Below are 14,320 nucleotides of genomic sequence, written 5' to 3' on the forward strand. Positions count from 1 at the left end.
TGCTAGATTAGGGTTGGAGTGAAAATGTACAGGATGTTAGCTCTCCAGGAACAGGGTTGGAGAGCTCTGCGACTAAGCAGTGTGTTAGTTTAACACTGTTCCGGTGTGAGTCCACAGACTCAACACTTTGAGTGTTGATTTAACACTCTGTCTAACACACTTGTTTTTTTTACACAAGAATTTGCTCTGCATAGTCTCAGTGATGTTAAAGGCTATTATCTGCAGTACAGTAGCTTGAAAATAAATTAGATAGGCATATCAAATCAAAACAATACAGGCACTATCCTCACACTGATATCACTTCAATTCCATGTAATGTATTGTGTTATATGGTATATTGACTCCAGAGGAGACTGGTGAGAGGAGCTATAGGAGGACAGGCTCATTGTAATGGCTGGAATCAAATTAATGGAACGGTATCAAACACATCAAACATATGGAAACCACATGTTGGATTCCATTCCAGCCATTACAATGAGCCCGTCCTCCTATAGCTCCTCCCCCAGCTTCCTCTGATTGACTCATGGCACACACACACCAACACACACACACGTCATTCACTCACATAAACTGTTTGTCCGGTTGGTGTGTGTCCATGTGATTACAGAGATGATTCTCCTGACCTTGTGGTTTGATTTTGTGGGGTTAATGTTGTTGTGGCTGAACTGATCAATGTAATTTGGCCTGTAGAAATGTTTCTGTAGTAGACCGCACACATACCCACCAACACGTCAGTCCATTACTATATATTCCTAAGCCCTTTCCTTGGCTGTACTTTTGGTATCGTTTGATCCTCTATGCATACAGGCAATGACCAACAGAACCAGATGAAGATAATCATTTCATTAGAGTAAACTTGGCTTTCATTTTTGTTCTTGCTGACCACTTTTCAAACCAATGTCTTAGAATCAGCAGGTTTCAAACATCATGTTTCGTATGTATTGACCCTCAGTTCTCTTTTAGGGGTTCAAGTCTGTGTTGACACTGGTCCTTTATAGATCAGTCTGGACCTAACAGTGCTGTAAACACATTCTCATTCACGATGACCACTGCTCGCATTAATTTGGGTACATGTGTGCATGCGTGTGTGTGTGTGGATGCTCTCTGCTCTTCTCTGATAGAGCTTGGCAGTTTCCTGTCAGTTAGGCAGAGTCCCAGTCCATTCCCAGAACTGACACAGTGCCTTGAGTTGAGTCTGCCATGACAATCACAAAAGCCATAGTGACAATACAACTGCATGGACATGGGGAGAGTCCCCAAGGAGCTAACATATACGATGGACTGAAATCAGCTATCACAAGCACCTATAACGTCTGAAAAATAAAATAAGACGCAGCAAACTGTCAAAACGATGACTTCTGACCGCGCCTTTGTGGACAGGCTATGCAAATTCTACCCTGATGTCCCTGATTGCGATCACCACTATGTGTTGTTATTTACAGTAATTGCATAGCGTTTGTTGGTAAAGTGTTAGTGGAAAAATGTGTGTCGGCTTGTATTACTATCCTCGTACCAGAAATTCCCAAAAGTCCCCACAAGGACAGTAAAAACATAAAACATATTCCATCGTGGGGACATTTCCCACTCCCCCACAAACTGTTTTAAGCTCAGGGGTTATGTTTAGGCCTAGGGTTAGAATTAGGGGAAGAGTTGTAAGTAGAAATCAATGTTAGGTCCCCAGAAGGATTGTAGAACATATGGTGTGTCTGTGTCTTTATGCGGGTGGGTGAGCAGGTGGTTGTGTGTGTTGTTCTTTTCAAACACATGAGCCACAAAGGCCATATGTGGTGTTGCAGAGATGCATAAACCCTAATTAGTCATGTTTTCCATTTGGTTGCCACTCCGCCTCCTTTTTCTTTGCACTGACAGTTTTTCTTTCCTGATTACTTTAACCAAACTGTGGGAAAGACAAAGGCACCATGACCCAAATACAACAGTCCAGAACTGTTTCTTTATGGAAAGGAAAATATCAAGATAGGTTGTTTTCATTTGTTTCTTTTGGTAATGATATAAATGTCTTCAAGTATGGTTTTCTTCTATCATGTAGGCTTCTTCTGACATCAGATGTAAAGGAATAAACGTTTGAAGAGAAGCCAATTCAATAATATATATATATTTTAATATATACAATTCAGCCGCATCTGATTTTAAATTAATGATGATTAACAAATAGTGATGAAATGGTGGCTAAAACACAAGCCTGCAATTATGTGTAATACTGCCCCCAAGCTGGCAAAAATGATTAGCGTCTCGAGGAAGGGCAGTTTACAATCTCCATGGTTACGATGTGGCCCAGCTCTTGAAGTTTGACAGCTGGCTACAGTAGCTAACTACCTTGCACGATAGCTTTCTATCTATCCTCTTACTATTTATTTTTTAGATGAAGTGGTTTTAAACCGGTGCAAAAATGAGTATATCAGTAACTCGAACATTTAATAAGCAAAATGAAACCAACAAAGGTTTTACACAACAGCGAATACACGACTATCTATATGGTGAGTTAGCTAACGTTAACGTTAGCTAGGTAAGTTAGCTTGTTTGCAATAATTATCTAGACAGTTTGCAAGCGAACATGAACTGTTTTTGTTGTGGATGTTGCATTACAGACCCCGTATATACTGTGTCCGGGGAAATGGACCATGCAAGGGCCAGCTTCAAGGCACATGCATCCGTGGACCGGGTGGTAAGTTAATCAACGTTAGCTAGCTAGCATAGCAACCTCGAACTAAACACTTACTTTCAAATGACCTTACATGTGATTACAGATTCACAATCAATGCTTATCGCTGTCTTCATTCGTCAGTAATGTCACATGTGTCCATGACTCTAATGCAATACCTAGGACTTTTCCAGACCTCCCTTACCCATGACAGTTTTTCATATCATGCATAACTGCAAGGATTTATTTTGAGAATAAATTTAATTCACACTTGGTGAAATAATGTTAAAATTATTAACCCAATAATTTGACAGTAACCCTGTAACCCAAATACGATCACCGTAAAAGCCCTATCCCTATGAAAGACCTCTTTCCATGTCCCCCTGCTCAGAGGAAGGTTCCAGAGTATGGGTCCATGTTCAGTCACCTACCTCACCACCCTCGTTACGTCTTGCGTCTGGACACCACTGACCCTGTGCCCACTTTTATTGACCGCCGCTGGCGAGGGTACACAGAGCAGCGCAGAGAGGCAGTTCAGCAGCTGGCAAGGTAACACACACACAGATACACAAATTGAATTTCTGCCCTGCTAGAGCTGCCCCGGCCAACTGTAAGTGTTGTTATTGTGAATTGTAAACTTGTAGGAACAACAACAGCTCAGCCGCGAAGTGGTAGGTCACACAAACTCACAGGACGGGACCGCCGAGTGCTGAAGCGCGTAGCGCGTAAAAATCGCCTCGGCTGCAACACTCACTACCGAGTTCCAAACTGCCTCTGGAAGCAAGGTCAGAACAATAACTTTTAATCGGGAGCTTCATGAAATAGGTTTCCATGGCCGAGCAGCTCACCATACTCAATGCCAAGCATCAGCTGGAGTGGTGTAAATCTTGCTGCCATTGGACTATGGAGCAGTAGAAACTCATTCTCTGGAGTGATGAATCACGCTTCACCATCTGGCAGTCCAACAGACGAATCTGGGTTTGGTGGATGCCAGGAGAACGCTACCTGCCCCAATGCATAGTGCCAACTGTAAAGTTTGGTGGATGACTAATAATGATTGTGGGCTGTTTTTTTATGGTTTGGGCTAGGCCCCTTAGTTACAGTGAAGGGAAACCTTAACACTGCAGCATACAATGACATTCTAGACAATTCTGTGCTTCCAACCTTGTGGCAACAGTTTGGGGAAGGCCCTTTCCAGTTTCAGCATGACAATGCCCCCTTGCAAAAAGCGTGGTCCATACAGAAAAGGTTTGTCGAGATCGGTGTGGAAGAACTTGACTGGCCTGCACAGAGCTCTGACCTCAACCCCATTGAACACCTATGGGATGAATTGGAATGCCGACTGCGAGCCAGGCCTAAACGCCCAACATCAGTACCCAACCTCACTAATGCTCTTGTGGCTGAATGAAAGCAAGTCACTGCAGCAATGTTCCAACAACTGTTATAGCAGCAAAGAAGAGATCAACTCCATATTAATGCCCATGATTTTTGAATTAGATTTTTAAGAGCAGATGTCCACATACTTTTGGTAATGTACTGTATTTCATATACTTGATTTACTTGATTATTAAGGCCCATGTTTGTCTTGTTGTTTTTTTCTTTGTTAGGGTCGTTCCTGGTGCTCTGTTTCAGGTCAGAGGGTGCAAAGACAGCAGTGTTTCAGGCATTGATCGTTGGAAGTTTTTCAAGTGGTGAGAGAGAGCACATACCCGTAATGCGGCAGCAGGACATTGTGGGATCAAGGGTTAAAGAATGAATGGTGTCAGAGAGGACACCAGGGCCTGAAGGAAGACTCAGGCATCAAGTCATGACAGCATCAGAGGTCATTTGTATCATGAGAGTCAAATCACACAACCGTCATTATCCTCACTGTAGCACCAGCGGCATGGTCACTGGATAGAATGTCAGCAGACCAGCAGATCTTTCTCTGTAAAAAATATAACTAATTAAAACCAGAATTATGATTTTTGTATCAGTTCAGATGGATTTGACTCTGTTTGAGTGTGTAGTGTTGAAGCCTTATCCCATATTAAAGTAAAACATTGATTGTTTCTGATTATGTTTTTTGTATTCCTTTCCCTCCCTCAGCCCCCTGATCCCCTTTGCACAGCAGGTTCCCCCCGATGTGGTCTTTGCATTGCCCAAGTAAGTCATGCTGCCAAAGTCCCCTGAAAAATGCTGTAAACATATTGGGAACCCCTCTCTTCTCTATCACTCTCTCTCCCTTCCTCCCTCCACTCAGAGCTAACCCATACTCTACAGTGGAGGGGGATAGTGAGCATCTGCCCACTCCATTCCAGCGCACCATGGGAGTGCAGACTGACTACAGGGACAGTGAGGCCCAGACGGACCCCTACACCCCCGAATACGTGGTACGGCCCGGGACGGCCCGCCCAGAGCTGTTGACACTGGCCACACTGACATGGGGTACATACGAGCTTCAGAGACCCTACCGCTTCACCTCCTGTTGCACCTCTACAATACTTATACTGCAGGACAGGCCATTCTGACCCATCCTCACACATGTTCCAACACTACACAACTCCCTTCACCCCAGCCTCATCACCTTGACTCCTCTGACCCTATCTCTCTCCCTCTACCCCCCCCCCCCCCCCCCCCCCCAGGTCGTGGTCTTCCGGCGGGTCTGGCGGAGGTGGAGATGATTGAGCGAACCAGGGTGAAGCGGGCGTGGGAGGCCACCCTGCCCCCCATGGACGACCTGAGTCAACTGGACACGAGGAAGAGGATGATGGATGAGATGGAGAGGAAGGAGTGGGCCTTCAGGGAGGACGAGATCCAGAAGTGAGGGAACGAGAGAATAAAGGAAGGAATGCACCACACAAGCAGCTTCACCATCTTTTTAAAATTCTTTCCCTCCTGTCCTTGTCCACCCATCCCTGCTCTCCCTCCCCTTGCCCCACTGTCATTCTCCCCCCTCTACCCCAGGCTGCAGGAGGCCCGCCTGGCCTTGCTGATGGGTATACTGAGGCAGAGGGAGGAGGTTCAGCAAGAGGCCACGGTGGACAGGCTGGACCTCAAGTACTCCCAGCACCAGAGAGACGAGAAGAGCAAGCTGAGCAAGATACGCAATGACTACATCATCTGTAAGTCAATGGGTGTTTCTCAATATGCATTCTACCGTGCTCCACACTCTCGTGCTCCTAGTGCATTCTCCGACGACTTTCTTTTGAGTACGTTCTTGTGAGGGTGAGAGTGTGGAGAATGTATAAAATATTACATTTGAGGAGCACACGCACTCCCCTACTGTTTTAACTCACGCTGCACCTCCCCATTCACTGAACCTTCTTCCAGCCACGACAATGGCAACAATAGACAAAACAAGATATACACAAAGCAAACGTTTTACTTCATAATTATCAGCTAGATATGTACATCGTAATAATCTAGCTAGCCAGCTAGTTAAACAGGCAAAAATAACCTAAAACTAATGTTATGTGGTTAGCTACCAATTCTTTGTGGCTAGATAGCTATCCAGTTAACCCTATTGATTTAATATGGACTTGGGACTTACTCATTCACTTAACCGTCTTCCAGCTAGGACAATGGCAATGGAGACAAAACAAGATATACTCAAAGAGTAGTAGCTAGCCAGTTAGCCTTATTGACTTACTTGCGATCTACAGTACGTAGGCAGGTAAATATGCCAAAATGAATACAGCATGTATTTATTAACATATCAAGATAAAATATTGTAGTCAGGCAACATATGAGATGTGAATAGGCAACATTTCATTCTGAAGTTGGAGTGTATTTTCTCTCGCTTCAGCTCAAATAATGACTACCAGTGAGTTCAATACATTTTGCGTAATTTTTTACGTGGTTGTGTCATATTTCTTTGTATACTTTCCTTTGAATCCTGCATCGTTGCATGCTTAAAAATATGTACAAACGGAGTACGCATTCGACAAGTGCCCTCCCTGCTCCGTTTAGCATACTTTGATTTGGACTCATACTCCAACCCTCCCTTGGTCCAATTTGTGTGCCCGGATGACGGTAGAATGCATTTTGAGGAACACCCAATGTCTTGACTTTTGTCTAAGGCAATGATGCATAGAAATTCTGCGTATTTACATTTTGCATTTCATAAATCACTGTGATAAGTGTTGATAAGTGTTCAAAGCCTCTAACCTTCCCTTTAACTTTGATTTAATACCATGAGAACAGTAGGGCTTAAAGATTTACTGTCTCTCTATCGTTCTCCTTCTATTCCACTCTTTCTCCCTCTCTCCTTCCCCCGTTCTCTCTTTTCCCTCCCTCTCTCTCCTCTCCCAGCAATGAGGAAGCTGACAGCGAAAAGAAAAAATGTGGAGGGAAAGCTAAAACGCCGTGACATCATCAAGGACTACTCCAACTACTCATCTCAGACGTACGCCCCTCTGTCCCGCATCGGCCTGTTCCCTGACCGCCACTCCCAACGCAACATGGTCAAGAGCCGCTACCTTGATATCTATGAAGGTTTGAGTGTGCTGATCTAGGATCAGTTTGATATTTCAAGATCATTATGAATAAGATTACATGGACATGGGGGACCTGATCTTAGGTCAGCACTCCTACTCTGAGAAAAATGAATACAGGCCCTGAATCTCAAAGTGATGGTGTTTTAATAATGCCAGATCATCAAAATTGCTAAGGTAGAGGTTAGTGAGCTCTCTTCCTATCTGTCAATCACAGGTCTGCTGGAGCTGGAGGCGGGACTTCCGGTCTCAGTGACAGAGCCATGTATCAAAGCACCTGTACCCAAAGTCAGCAAGGGCTTCGTCAAACGCTCCGCACGCAGAGAGATGGAGCTCATGAAGACACACCAGGTCACAAACACACACACACACACACACACACACACACACACACACACACACACACACACACACACACACACACACACACACACACTCAAAAGATGTATAACACTATTTTTCTCCCTCCATCTGCAGGCTCTGAAGGAGGAGAAGACTCGTGTGGAGGAGAAGAAGACCCTGCGCTTCCTCTTTAAGACAGAGAAATCTGTTCCTCGACCACAGACCCCTGTGGTGGACGAGCCCCCTGAGGTACAGTACAGTCCGTCTCAACACACTGTCTGGAGATGTACACTATCCCCCCTCACTCACTATGTGGTCTGTAGCACATCTCTTCATTCTCTCTTCACCCTGTCATTCCGGTGTTTTTCCAGGGGGACGAGGAGAGAGAGTTGGCTGTCATCTACTTGCAGAAGCTGCTGAGGGGAAGAAGCATTCAGAACCAGGTGTGTTTTTATGAAGAGAATGATAAGCTCTATGATAAACCAACCTTTCTCTGTGTGTGTCTGATGTTATGGGATGCTATCTCTGTGCGCTGCTGTCTATCTGTACGTGTGTGTGTCAGATGTTTGAGGGGAAGGAGAAGCGTCTAGAGCTGATCCAGGAGCTGAGAACCACTCATGCCCTGCAGAGAGAGGAGCAGGAGCTCCAGAGAGCAGACACACAGCTCACGCTGGCTCTGCAGAGACAGAGAGAGCAACACACACACAAGGTGAGAGAGAAAACACACACACACACAGACAGGTACAGACACCTCTTTCCTCCCCCATCCCTCACTCTCCCATCGTCCTGTCCCAGGCATCCTTGGTGGAGGGGTACCAGGCAGCTGTGGCAGGGGCGGAGCTTGTGGACATGCTGGACTTCCTATCGAAGGAGCTGATTCGCCTACAGGAGGAACGCAGGATCCATGCGTTCACCTTATTGGCCGAGAGAGACAGGCGCCTCCGAGAGGCCGAGGAGAGTGGGCGGAGACAGATGGAAGAGAGGAGACGTAGAGAGGAGGATGAGATCTTCAAACAGGTGTTTGTGTGTGTGCGTCTGCCTGCATGCGCATGCCTGTGTGTGTGTCGTGTGTGTAATGCCTGTACTGTCCTGTAGGTGATGAGGGTTCATCAGGAGACAGTAGATCTGTACCTGGAGGACATCATCCTTGGGACTCTGGACCAGACAGCAGACCAACAGGCCAGACAGGAGATACGCAGAGTGGCAGAGGAGGTCAACAACATCGCCTACGCCATGGAGGAGACGTACGACACACACACACACACCAGGGTTTCCGTTAGACAGGAATAGCTGGCTTTTGGCCTATAAAAACATAGAAAAGCTGATAACTAAAATTGGCGCTAGCCAGTTGTCCAGAAGAATAATCAAAAATACCATTGTGATATAATGCTTTTTAGCCTATTCATTGATGGAAATACCAGTCAATGTAAATACATTTGACTGGTCATACTTATCGGTCTATAGGTCAATTTGCATAATTTAGTGGAATTAAATTGGTGTGTGTAGGCTACAGTATATTTGTTGTGTATCTTATTTATCACACGAATACAGCATACAGATACAGAGCCTTTGAGCGGAAAATCTGTCAGACAGCGCGAGAGCTGCTGTGTCAGCATCTCAAATGGCAACGGAAGGCAAGCTTCATCAGTTTGTGACACACCACCTTGCAGTCAGCTATGCATTTTGGAAACGTACTTAATTGAAGCCTGAACATTGTATGAGGCATGTCTTACGTTGCTTCAAAGTTGCCTGTTAGATCTCCTCTCATTCTACATTTCTAACGGATATTTTCATCTCTGTCACATGAAACAACTCGCATGTGCGGTGCTCTTTAGACAACAGTGTTTTCCAGCTAATTGCATTATGGAATGAACATTCGCACGTAGAGTACTGCCTTGTGCGCATCGCTTATGATGTGAAGAAATAATACTTAATGTATTATTCAACATTTTAAGCAAAACATTCTGATCTATTGCACAGGCTCATTGCTTTTTATTGTCCCATAGTCTGTTTGAATAGGCTATTTCTTTCTCGACAAGCTGACCAATAGAATATGTAAACCTTTCTCCTCTGGGGATAGTAGATTAACAGGCTGGTGATGTTGCTGTTGGTTACTGGTCTTGTTGTCTAAGAAAAAGTAAATGTGGACAGTTATTCTAACATCTTCAAAGTGCACATCTGAATTCAGTAAGAAGGACTGCATATCGTTGCATCCTCGACTCGCATGTTCCGTTAATATGAATTACTATAATCTAAATGTGATTTCTGTCATTCTGAGCGCTGTGGGTGGACACCCTAATCAGGTTATGCATCCACTGCATATGGGTCCGGTGGATTTCTCAATTGTCCGGAGCCACATTATCCTATCTGAAACCCTGACACACACGCCATCTAGCATCCATGTACACTGTATCTCTGTATCTTTGTATTGTACATTGTAAAAGGTGTGTGTGTGTGTGTGTGTGTGTGTGTGTGTGTGTGTGTGTGTGTGTGTGTGTGTGTGTGTGTGTGTGTGTGTGTGTGTGTGGGTGTGTAGTCGGAGCAGCCTGCAGTCAGAGGAGATCGTAGCAGAGCTGGTGTACAGCTTCCTGATCCCTGAGGTACAGAAGATCAACGTCAGAGACAGAGGTAGGCCGTTTATTCCCAAAGCACCCAGTACCATCACATGCTGTTAATACATGATAGCGTAGTAACACAATAATAATTACATAATAATACTTTAGTCTCTTCTGTCTTTAGTCTCTTTTAGTCTCTTCATCCACCTTTCTCTCTCCTTTTCCCCCTCTCTTTCTCTCTCTCTCTCCCTCCCCTCTCTCTCTCTCCCTCCCCTTCCTTCCTCCAGTGCGTCAGAGCCAGCGCAGGCACCTCCAGGCGGCTCACCAGATCATCCACGGGGGTGAAGAGAGCTCAGTGGCCCCTCCTCCTGGCTCCCCTGGGGCCCAGCGCCCCCCCTCGCCCTCAGACAGGGCCTCCAGCCAGCTCCTGGAGGAGATGCTAACCCATGTCGAGCAGAAGCTGGAGGGAGCAGGCAGGGGAGCGGAGGAGCGCAGGGAGGTGGGAGAGGCAGAGCAGAAAAGAACCAGCTGAGAATAGATTAATTTTTCAACAGTAGAGAAAACACTTGGTGTTTCTTCAAGCAATGCATCTCCAAAGAGTTCAGTGTCATGCTTTTGCTCAAATAAGACTGAGATTTTATTGAATTATCATTGTGTTTGTCTTGTTCTTACATGCTGTGCTTGATAAAGTGAGTTGCTAAGAATTTTGAAAAAGCTGAGTCTAAGATATTTTTTCATGGGTCATTGGGTCAGAAGTTGCCTAGATCAAATATATGTATTGTATGGGTCATGTTACTAAAGGCTCTTACTACAGGCACTGTCTACAAAACATGTCGTCCCATGAGTATCGTGTGGGGGAGGCTGTGGTTATCACTAGTTACCACAGCCACAAAGTCATAAACCCCACCTATTTCTACAATTTATCTTCATAAAATGTGAAACCTAAACTTAACCTTACCCTTAAGCTTATGCCTAACCGTAAATCAAGACCAAAAAACTGGAACCATTTAACTCAGTTTTGTTTGTAGCCACGTCTTGTTTGGACAGCATTGTGTAAAGTCACTGGTTCACTGACCATGGCGTGTGCAGAAAGTAGCCCATCACTTTTTCCAACTGATCTGTCGATAGCACCTGCTAAATTCAGGGCATCAATGTTGTTGAGAAAAGTAGCAAAAATGTTGTAGTTCTTGATGGCTAAAGTTAGGTAGAAAGGACTATCAACACATACTGAACAGCTCACGTTATAGACAGAAGCATACTATATGGGAGACCAATCCAAACTCATTTACTGGCATGTCCAGCCCATTCATTATCTCAGCTAATCATGGCTAGTGTGAAGGTTCCAGTCTTTCTGTGGCTAAACCAACTAGACTCATAATTTTAACAATTTTATCCGTATTTAAGTATGGAATACAAGTTTGTTATTAAGTCACATGAATGTTCACATGTTCCAGAAGGCATTTTATGCCAAAAAACACATTTGGATGAAATTAAAATAAATGTTTATGCTCAAATGCCTCTCCTGTGAAGTAGTGACGTGTGACATGCGCCTAGTTTCCTGAAACGTGTCACATTTAACTATCTGGTGTCGATAAAAACATTGGACATAATGACGTCACACAAAAATCAAGTGGTTCCAGTACCTTCAAAATGATTCTGCAATCATAATTTATTTAAAAAAACACCTTTTCCATCATTGCAATAAAGAATGTTTTACTGAAGAAAAATCCACCCCGTCAACAACATACAAATATTGTCGATCTTTAGAACGTTTCTCCTGTATCTGTCGTTTCCATTACACATGGCAATGATATTTTTTACTACATTTTTTTTCAGACTAAACCTAGGTAAAAGGAAAGCTGCCTAGTGAGTCACCACAATTAGTCCATAGCCTACTTGTAAAAATGTAAATTCTGAAAACGCTTACCTGTATGTTTGTCCTGTACAACTGCAGTCCTTCCGCAGGGTGTTGAAATAAAGACTTTTACCGAATACAACCACTGACTTTTTCCTCATTTGTGTTGCTGCTGGCAACGAAATGGTTCCAATTGTTTTTCCACCATTCATTTTTCCCATAGGGGATTTTAGAAACTCTTAAAATAAGAGTTTCGTGTAGGCTTACATGTGTGACATTTTGATAACCGTGTAGGACAAGGTGACTTTTATTGATTGGAACCATTTTGACTGCTAGGTTTTATGGGTATTATGATTCATACTGTGGTACTCTATAGCTACGTTTTGATGTATGGGTTGTCAGGGATTGGTACAAATTCTAATTTCCATGATGAGTGCTGGCTTGCTAGCTGTGTCGGGGTGCCTGACTCCGTTCACTGAGGCAACGAGCCGGGCAAGAGGCAGCTCTGCACGGCATTGGCTGTATTGTACCAGTGGCGAATTTAATTTGGGATTGATTGGTATTATTCTATCAAGTAAAAACCTAAAGAATTCTGTGCAGCTGGCTAGTGTGGTAGCATGTACTATACTGTTCTCTTTGAAGTAGAAAGAATATTCAATATAAGTTTATAATATTAGACATGTGTAAGCAGAATGAAGTCTGAAGCCCATGTGATTGTACAAAGCTAGATTAACATCGAATTGACCATTGGACATGTAAAAAACAGAATGTAAGCAGAATCTGTGTAGATGAGGCAAGGTAAACTAATAAGATGTGACTGATCTGGGCCACATCTGATCTGGTGAAGGCTACTGGACACACACATGAATACATAGTCATACATAGATAACCTCAGCCTGAACATGTAAAGACTTTTGGACAGGAACATTACCTAAGGGGTATGCATGTCATGCCACCAATAGAATCTATGCCCCAATATCTGAGCCAATAAGAGAATGGAAACTATGTAACAAAACAAGGTTCGTAAAATGGGGTGATGACGTTATGTAAGGGTAAAACTGTATAAAAGCCAAGCACTAAGAATGAAGAGGCAGTTCTTCCATGGACCTGCTCGGCTTCTGTTACTTTTGTAATAAAAGTCTAATTGAATTTACAAACTCCGGTATCTGAGAAGTATTTGATTAAACATTTTACACAACACTAGCAGGCAGCTCACTCTGTCTCTTCTGTGCCTAGGCTAATTATTTGCTGCAGTTTATCCTCCGATCACCAGAGTAACTTAACAACACCAAAAATAACATTCCAATGTCATCCAACTCCGGTGTAGGCCTATCTTAGAAGTAAGCTGTGTTATTAGACTAGCAGCCTTCTGTGTTACAGTTCAGACTTAGTGAGAAGTGTGTATTTGTGTTAGGCTGTGTGTGTCTGTGTTAGGCTATTTGTGATGTGGTGTATGTGTTGGTGGGGCTGTGTGTGTTGGTGAGGCTGCTGTGTGTGTGTTGGTGTGGGGTGCTGTGTATGTTGGTGGGGGTGCTCTGTGTGATTGTGTTGGTGGGAGGTGCTGTGTGTGATTGTGTTTATGGGGGGTGCTGTGTGTGTTGGTGGAGGTGCTCTGTGTGATTGTGTTGGTGGGGGGTGCTATGTATGTTGGTGGGGGTGCTCTGTGTGATTGTGTTGGTGGGGGGTGCTGTGTGTGATTGTGTTGGTGGGGGGTGCTATGTATGTTGGTGGGGGTGCTCTGTGTGATTGTGTTGGTGGGGGGTGCTGTATGTGATTGTGTTGGTGGGGGGTGCTGTGTATGTTGGTGGGGGTGCTCTGTGTGATTGTGTTGATGGGGGGTGCTGTGTGTGATTGTGTTGGTGGGGGGTGCTGTGTATGTTGGTGGAGGTGCTTTGTGTGAGTATGTATGTTGGTGGGGGTGCTGTGTGTGAGGGTGTGTGTTGGTAGGGGGTGCTGTGTGTGAGGGTGTGTGTTGGTAGGGGGTGCTGTGTATGTTGGTGGGGGTGCTGTGTGTGAGTGTTTTGGTGGGGGTGCTGTGTGTGATTGTGTTGGTGGGGGGTGCTGTGTATGTTGGTGGAGGTGCTTTGTGTGAGTATGTATGTTGGTGGGGGTGCTGTGTGTGAGGGTGTGTGTTGATAGGGGGTGCTGTGTATGTTGGTGGGGGTGCTGTGTGTGAGGGTGTGTGTTGGTAGGGGTGCTGTGTATGTTGGTGGGGGTGCTGTGTGTGTTGGTAGGGGTGCTGTGTATGTTGGTGGGGGTGCTGTGTGTGTTGGTAGGGGTGCTGTGTATGTTGGTGGGGGTGCTGTGTGTGAGTGTTTTGGTGGGGGTGCTGTGTCTGATTGTTTTGGTGGGGTTGCTTTGTGTTGTGTGTGAATTAAGTAATACATTTGCATAAAGTATACAAAAGTTGTATTCTAATTTCATGAACTGTTAC

The 14,320-nt window shown here is 44.6% G+C and overlaps 1 protein-coding gene across 1 annotated transcript; it reads left to right on the forward strand.

Annotated features, from left to right (window-relative positions):
* Positions 1-2,245: 2,245 nt before the first annotated feature.
* On the forward strand, positions 2,246-12,028 carry cfap91 (cilia and flagella associated protein 91). The gene is made up of 17 exons (XM_031806222.1): positions 2,246-2,495; positions 2,607-2,683; positions 3,051-3,208; positions 4,267-4,350; positions 4,748-4,804; positions 4,902-5,086; positions 5,284-5,461; positions 5,606-5,763; positions 6,953-7,135; positions 7,352-7,485; positions 7,612-7,725; positions 7,848-7,919; positions 8,039-8,185; positions 8,272-8,493; positions 8,572-8,720; positions 10,013-10,104; positions 10,319-12,028. Exons 1-17 carry the CDS (start codon positions 2,408-2,410, stop codon positions 10,561-10,563), a joined length of 2,343 nt encoding a protein of 780 aa, XP_031662082.1. The 5' UTR covers positions 2,246-2,407; the 3' UTR covers positions 10,564-12,028.
* The last annotated feature ends 2,292 nt before the right edge of the window (positions 12,029-14,320 follow it).

Source organism: Oncorhynchus kisutch, linkage group LG26 (genome assembly GCF_002021735.2).
Source record: "Oncorhynchus kisutch isolate 150728-3 linkage group LG26, Okis_V2, whole genome shotgun sequence".
Classification (NCBI taxonomy): Eukaryota; Metazoa; Chordata; class Actinopteri; order Salmoniformes; family Salmonidae; genus Oncorhynchus; species Oncorhynchus kisutch.

Excerpts from the sequence above, each read along its gene's own strand:
- cfap91 (XM_031806222.1), top strand. The coding sequence starts at position 2,408 with ATGAGTATATCAGTAACTCGAACATTTAATAAGCAAAATGAAACCAAC. Across the intron at positions 3,209-4,266 it reads GCAGTTCAGCAGCTGGCAAG|GGTCGTTCCTGGTGCTCTGT; the intron begins GTAACACACACA and ends TTTCTTTGTTAG. Across the intron at positions 4,351-4,747 it reads CGTTGGAAGTTTTTCAAGTG|CCCCCTGATCCCCTTTGCAC; the intron begins GTGAGAGAGAGC and ends TCCCTCCCTCAG.